This window comes from Phalaenopsis equestris, unplaced genomic scaffold (assembly GCF_001263595.1).
Source record: "Phalaenopsis equestris unplaced genomic scaffold, ASM126359v1 Scaffold001236, whole genome shotgun sequence".
Lineage (NCBI taxonomy): Eukaryota > Viridiplantae > Streptophyta > Magnoliopsida > Asparagales > Orchidaceae > Phalaenopsis > Phalaenopsis equestris.
The window spans coordinates 129,868-138,163 of record NW_018165675.1 but is presented as its reverse complement, the minus strand read 5'-3'; the positions used below and the strand labels follow the sequence as shown (position 1 = coordinate 138,163).

Genomic DNA, 8,296 nt, shown 5'->3' with positions numbered 1-8,296 from the left:
TCACGAACAACGAGCCAAATTGACAGCCCTACAATCATGTGTGTTATATCAGACCCACTTTAAAAAATTAAAGTGGTCGCGGAGGTTATTTGGAAGAGTTATTAGGAGGTTATTGATGAATTATTGCAGCATCAACTTCAATAATGCCGCAATAAGCCTTCAATAACCCTCTAATAACCTTCGCGGTTTCACTCTAATAACAACTCTTAATAACCACTGCAGTTTCATTTCAATAATCTCTGCATTAACTCCCTAAATAACATTCGTTGTTTCACGTCAATAACCTCATAATAACCTTCACGTGACGACATATTATTGAAAAGTCCACACGGCTCCGTAGATAGAATTTTCTCCTATTAAACGCAGGTCCAAACCCAACTGCAACAGAACAGAAGTTTGAGTGTGGAGGGAGAGAGTGGAATGGGGAGGGGAAGAGTTCAGCTGAAGCGAATAGAGAACAAAATAAATCAGCAAGTCACGTTCTCTAAGCGAAGATCCGGGCTGCTGAAGAAGGCGCACGAGATCTCGGTGCTGTGCGATGCAGATGTCGCTCTCATCATTTTTTCAAACAAGGGAAAGCTCTGCGAGTACTCCACTGATTCCAGGTATCTTACAATCATTCACGTTACATTTTGCTCTGATCTGCACTGCTTCAAAGACCTCAAAAATCCCTTTTTTTAGAACTTTTGAGATTAGTTTTGATGGATTTCTTCTGTTCTTCTTTGTGTAAGTTAGTTTATCCTATGTCAGTTCGTTTTTTTAATGGTGGAGTTTGTCTAATTTGACAGCGAAGAGATTTAGGGTCCGTTTGGGACAGCTTGTGCGTTTCAAGATAAGCTGTTTATCCTGAAACGCGGCCCGCGGGTCGACCGCTTAGTGTAAAAACTCAAACGTAGTTTCGGATAAGCTGGTGAAACGCGCGAATCAAACAGTACGACGGCGTTTTGAAAACGCCACCCACACTTATAAGCCACCACAAACGGACCTTAGACAGAAATCTCTCTACTAACTTGTATAGAAGGTTTGCTGATGAAAGATTGTTATGTTAATGCCTACTACTAGAAATATGTATTGTCTAGAAATAATATATTTGTATTAATGCAAATAATAGCAACAATGATTAGATTGTTTTTTGTTTTATATAAGTTTTTCTTAGAATCTCGTTCCTTTCTTCTTTTTTTCCAATTATAGGAACAACAATGAGAACCATGAGAGAGTTGCGAGTGTGGGTGATTAAGGTCTCGTTTGAGAATCCGACCGACTTCTGTTCAGTTGCCCTGGTCATCATCGCTTGAAATATTTTTGTTTGGCTCTGAACATTATATCGCAAGAACTGTAAATTTTCGTCGTTGCAAAATGGAGATGACGAAACCTATTCCCCCTTGAAGCAGTTTAGTTTCAAGGGTGAATGCTAAATAGACTATCTTCTCACCTCGATCATCGTGCTTAGGAATTTTGATCCCTCTCTTACATTCTTGCCCATCTTTTACTTCTATTTTTTGAAATTCTTATGCTTTCTATGAGGGGGAACTAGCTTGATTTGATATAGGCTAGTAGGCTACTAACTAGCTACCTTTTGGATGATGTTACTTAAAAAGGTTAAACCTTGCTCCTTTTCATGGTGTTGTTATAATATATGTGACTCATTTATGACAAAATGCATTAGAGAGTCTTTTATCATATTCTTTCTTTAACTCTTTTATAAGATTCAAATGACAAATAACTTGGTCTCTATCTATTATAATATTGCATTAGGAGTAATTCATTCCTTCTTGTTTTTGTGGGAGACAAAATTTAAAAATAAAATTTTATAAAAATTTAATTTTAAAAATTGTCCTATTAAAAAAAATTGCAAAATCAATAAAATTATTGTTCTGTATAGTAACATGTGACTACAGAAGGCTAAGTTGTCGTCCCAAAGATTATATTATTCGTGAGTCACTATTTAGGGTCATATGAAGTGATGAATTATTTGATTTTAGAAATTTTTTAAATTAATCATTTTTTATAATAAATTTTTAAAAATTTTATTATAAATTTTTTTTTTTTGTGTGTTCTTTTTCTTACATCAAACTAAATCAAATATATTTTGATTTTTACATAATTATTTTGTTTGTTAGATTAATTTTTTTTATTTGCAATTATTAACACATTTCTAATTCTAAATTAATATTTATTAATTAAATATATTATCTTTGTTATAGTTTTCTTTTTTAATCTTAAAAGATTTTGTAAATTTAGTTCATTTGGCTTGTTCTATTTACTTTAATCAGTATTTTAAATGAAGAGTCTTTTAAATTTATATTTAAATTTAAATTAAAAAATTTAAATTAAATAGAAAATTTAAATATTAATGAAAATCTTATATATATATAAACACACATATGTCACAGAATACTCTAAATTAAAAGGAAAATTAAATTATAATTAAGATAACATATTAGATTTAGTAATATTACTTTTTAAATAAAAAATGTGCTTAAAATATTAAATAAATAATAAATTTTATCGAATTTGATTATTTTATTTTCTTATAAAAAAGAACTAAAATGAAAACACACATATGTCACAGAATACTCTAAATTAAAAGGAAAATTAAATTATAATTAAGATAACATATTAGATTTAGTAATATTACTTTTTAAATAAAAAATGTGCTTAAAATATTAAATAAATAATAAATTTTATCGAATTTGATTATTTTATTTTCTTATAAAAAAGAACTAAAATGAAAACACACATATGTCACAGAATACTCTAAATTAAAAGGAAAATTAAATTATAATTAAGATAACATATTAGATTTAGTAATATTACTTTTTAAATAAAAAATGTGCTTAAAATATTAAATAAATAATAAATTTTATCGAATTTGATTATTTTCTTTTTTTTTTTTAAAAGAACTACAATGAAAAGCTCTAATTAAAAAATAGAAATTTTTAAAATTTTAATGTTTACAAATAATTAATTTAAAAATAATTCCAAAAGCCACAAATTCATAGTCCCGCATAATTCTATGCGATAACACGTGCAGAAGTCGCACTTTGGGGTGAAGACTTTTAGTGTGCGTTTTGGGCCGCTTGTGCTTATCCAGATAAGTCGTTTATCTAGAAACGCGGACCTCGGGTTGTTTAACGTTTAGTGTAAAAAGCCAACTGAGCTTCCGGATAAACTAATCAAATGCAATTTCTTTTCAAAAAGCCGCCGCAGCGGATAAGCTACCCAAAATGGAGCCTTATCAATTCACCATGTGTGACTATAATTTTATCGATTTTTTAAATATTAATTAAAAAAATTATAAAATGTTGTCTATTTTAGGATTATCTATAGATTATAAAAATAATAAAGAATATGTACGCCTTCGATCAAATCAAAAAATAGACTTGAATCAAATAATTTGGTTCCTTCGATTCCGATTCGAAAATGCATTTTCATTTTTTTATTTTTAAAATCTCAATATTCAACTTATTATTATTGGTTCAATTTTAATTTTTAGTTAACTGAAAAAATTAAAAAAAAAATTAAAAATTCAAACTTAAATTAAGTATTCATGAAAATTTTGGTTTGTTCATAACTGAACCGTTTCAATTGAAATTTTGGTTCAGTTGATTCAATTTCATCTAAATTTTGATTGTTTTGATTTTTTCAATTCAAATCATTTTGCCAAATATGAAAACCAGTCAATTCAAATGGACCAAATTGTCACTGTGAAGCCAAATAGGCTGAATTTATAGCTTTTTTCATTTGCTTTTTCAGTAGTATATACATAGCTAGTGTGCAGTCCTCTTCCTGCCTTGCTTATGAAGACCACCAAGTTTTCTCCAACTATGAGCATGTTATTCAAAAGATGGGATGCAACATGGCATTCGCAACATGGCATCGGATGGTGTGAGAGAATGAGTGATTAAAATATATACCAAGCCCGCAATGTACGCCAATACGTCATTAACAAATTCTCATCATCCGACATCAATTTCAAGACATGACACGGACCTTGAGATATTCTTTTGAGACAAAAATATTCGATTTTTTGATAAAAAGTCATATGGAGTTCTGATTTCAGTAAACTTATAGTCAAACTGACTAGCTTGATGAGTCAGACCGAATGATATCAAAATTAGTCCAATCCTTATCAAATCAAGCTTAGATCAAACATTAAACCATTATTGGAAGTTTTCCGGACATGCTTAGAAAGTCAAACGAATGTGGAATCTAGCAAGCTTATAGTTGAATCAAACGTCTCGACAAGAAGATTTCAGCAAGCCCAAGATTGCTCAATTTTGACATCATTCAGACACTCAAATGTCCATCAAACACAGCCTGATTGAAGAAAACTCTCCGGACTGTCCGATCAAAGTGACGCATATTCCTGCATTAATTGCACCCATAATACTATAAATAGTCTTGGCACTTTCATGAGGGGGAGGAGAGCTTGAGGCTCGAGAGAGAACTTAAAGCTTTGAGAAGGAGCTTAAGTCCTGCACCACTTCTGCCACCGTCGATCGTCACCGATTTCCATTGACAACCGTTGACCGCCAATGATCATCACTGACCACTATTGACCACTGTCAGCTATCGTCGACCACCACCTACTGGCCTCCACCGATCGTCATCGGCTACCGCCCACTTCTTACAACAAGTTCACTCGCACGTCGACGTTGTAATTTGGAAGGCTTTGTAATTCTTTCTTTTCTGTGGGATAAGAGGTCTCTAAAATCATTAACTTATAGTGAATTTTTACAATTAAATCAGGTCTTGTGATTCTTCTCTTTTACGGGTTTTCCACGTAAAAATTTTTGGTGTTGCTACTTGTTGTTTTCTTTTATCTGAGTTTGTGAAATCCCGTGCAATGCTAAGACAATAATTCATTACTTTACCGCATTTAATTTTCTAGCACGCATTAGTTTGATATCGTCTGTGGGAAGTGAAGTCATGTTCGACAATGTCTTGAACTCTAAGACACCGAGCCCCTACTATATTTCCCATTAATGTGCATCATGCAACTGGCGAAGGAACTTTCTGTACATTTTGAAGATCATCTACAAAACATTCTTCAATGTAAGGTGCAACTTTCACTGCTGTTCCGAAATGCCATTGATGTTTACGCCCTGGGCATGATTGTATCTTGGTTGTTTTCTCACATCTTATTCATACACAAAGTCTTTTACAACTTCTTCTAGGATGGAGGCAACCTTCACTGTAATCTCGAAAGGTCATTCACGTTGACGTCCCGGGCACGACAGTGATAGGATAGTCATCACGCATTTCGTTCAGACAATATGGCTTAAAAAATCGCTCCTAGATAGAGGGCAATCTTCGTCCTAAATAACGCTTCCTCGTTGCTCCATCACAAAAAATCGCTCCTAGATAGAGGGCAATCTTCGTCCCAAATAACGCTTCCTCGTTGCTCCATCACTGTACTAAAGTTCTTCAAATAGATTAAGAAATTGATCTCTTCAAGGCTCGATACACGTGTTTTTTACAAGCTCGGATGAAAAAAGCCCTCGCTAAAAGATTCAAATGTAGCAACTAGCGAGTTGTCAAACATTATTTTTTAGTATGACTGCAACAATATTTCCACGAAAACATATGGTTAATTAAGGCCTATGCCCTAGTCTCAAGAATCGCAGAGCATCGCTGACACCTCATTCTAGGTTTAATCGATCCCAGGGGCACTCGATTTGACCTCTTTCATTACAGGTTGTCGTCATCAGGGAAAAGCTTTGACATACAACCTCAGATATGTCAAAAATCCTCGGTGGATTTTCTTCGACCTCTTCCATAACAATTTATGGTCGTCAAACAAAAGTTTCGACCAACAAACTAGGATAGGTTAACCATCCTTGGTGGATTTTATATGACTTTGTTTGTTATGGGTTAATACCATCGAGCATCACCAGTTATACAACTCATAACTGGTCATAAATCCTTAATGGATTTTCCCTTCAACCATGGCCCTGGAAGACGAGCCTGAGAAACAAGTTTTGATGGGAAGCTAGTAGTGGACAAGATCCTCACTAGAAAGACTCCAAAAGAACAAGTGGTTGATAGGGTCTCCACTGAAAGACCTCAGAAGCTACAAGCCTCAGAAGGCACAGGTACATCCAAAGACCTGAAAAGGCTACAAGCCTCAGAAGGCATAAATACATCAAAGACCTCAGAAGACACATATACATAAAAGATCTTAGAAGGCTGTGAGCCACATAAGATACCAATTCATTTCAAGCTTCTATACGACATAAGAAAAAGCGAGCACTATCTCAGAAGGAACGAGCCTCAAAAGGTATGTGGTTCTCCATTTTATAATGTGTGTGTTAATTTTAATTACAAAATTTCGTATGATTGAGAAGCCACAGCAACCTCAAAAGAAATGTCAAAGATGTACAAAAAAATATATTATCATCATATAGAAATGTCACATCAAAATGTCACATCAAATGATTATGATTAAAAAGGCTATAAAGACCAACAAGAACTAGTACAATGGCTACAAGAGATATCGTCGCTACAGAAACATGAAAATCTCCCTCTTAAAGAGTCGTGGGAAAACTTTGCTATTTCTTCATCTCCACTGAAACGCGCAGCAGCAACAAGCAAGAAGGTCAAGTTGTTCACCTGCTACGCAAGACAGATAACTTTCTTCTTGGTCGCAACACTAAAAAAGATCCAGTTGCTCGCCTGCTACGCAGGACGGAGACGATTTTTCTCTTGGTCATAACATGAAAGAATATCTCGTTGCCCGTCCGCTATGCAGGGCAGAGACAAATTTTTTCTTGGCTGCAACAAGAAAAAAGATCTTGTTGCTCGTCTGTTATGCAGGACGGGGACAACTTTCCTCTCGGTCTCAACACAAAAGAAGATCTTATTGCTCGTCTGGTACGTGAGACAGGGATAACTTTCTTCTTATAAAAAATCTCGTTAGCAGAAGGCTGCACTCTCCACCCTTCCTCTTTTTATCATTCTCTGTCTCCTCACTTGTGATTCTTCCCCTCATCTATTGTTTTTTTTATAGGCTTAAGAAGATCTCTAGTATTAAAAGCAATTATTAAAAAAAATTAATCTGCATTCATTTTGTCTTTTAGGCTTAAGCATAATGGTCTTCCGGCTTTCTCATTTCAAATAAAAAAAACTGAAAATCTTTCCATATTCACACCTTTGAGTCTTCCAATTTCTCTCAAGGAAAGGGGACAACTGTTTAAGAAAAATTAAAATATATATTCATTTTATATCTTTCAAATTAAAATATATATTCATTTTAAGAAAAACAGAAGGCTTCTAGATTTAGGCCTTCTGGTTCCCTCATTTAAAAAAAAAAAAAAAAACACATTAGAATTTGATATTCATAAATTTCTTCTTTTAAAATTTATATGAATATAAATTTTTTATATTCCCAAAAAGTTTTCTACTTTTCGTCTGCCTACCCAAAAAAATAAATAAATAAAAAGATATCAAATTATTTAATTTATGCAACATTTTCAAATTCCGAAATTTAATAATTTTCATTAACATGAATTATATGCATCCTTTTCAAATTCACATAACCTTTTAAATTCTCATGTTAATGTTTTTAAATAAATTCTGATAAATTCCCATATTTACATATAATTCATATGTGTGTGTGTGTGTGAATTTGCCAAAAATATACCAATATACCCATAAGTCTTATATGTTTATATCACCAAAATTTGTATATTTACTGACCAAAAATCAAAGAAAATTTGTATAATGTGCATTATCTTGGATCGATCCTCAGCCTCGAGAAGCAGAACATGCTAACTAATAAACTCAGGATGATTTTTTAACATACGCACGTTAACTTTTATTCTATTCAGAAGTAAAGTTATATAAATATATAAATTTATGATAAAAATATAAAATGCTCCAAATTTGATGAATATGGTATCACCCGAAAATGGGGGGCGACTGATATGTCATCAACAATTGTCATCATTCGTCATGAATCTCAAGGCATGACACAGATCTCGAGAAAATTTTTTGAGCAAAAAATATTCAAAGCTTCATAAAAAAAGTCACTTGGAACTCTGTTTTCAACAAACTTATAGTCAAATTGATCGGCTCAATGAGACGGACCTAATGATATCAAAATTAGTCAAATATAAGTCTAAAATCAAGCTCAGTTCAAGTCATTAAATCATTCTTGCAAATTTTTCGAACATATTTAGAAGGTAAACGAATGTTGAATCTTGACAAGACGAATCGAAAGAGCCCAAGATTGCTCAATTCCGACATCATTAAGGTACTCAAATATTCATCAAACGTCATCTGATCAAAGGAA

At 33.0% G+C, this 8,296-nt stretch overlaps 1 protein-coding gene across 2 annotated transcripts in view; it reads left to right on the top strand.

The window, feature by feature from the left end:
- The first annotated feature begins 408 nt into the window (after positions 1–408).
- The window catches only part of LOC110033613 (truncated transcription factor CAULIFLOWER A-like), a 46,727-nt gene continuing 38,839 nt past the window's right edge, over positions 409–8,296 (top strand). For both annotated transcript variants that reach the window (XM_020737651.1, XM_020737650.1), the window contains exon 1: positions 409–605. In XM_020737651.1, coding sequence (XP_020593310.1) covers positions 421–605 — 185 coding nt within the window. In that variant the 5' untranslated portion in view covers positions 409–420. The remainder of the gene's footprint in view (positions 606–8,296) is intronic.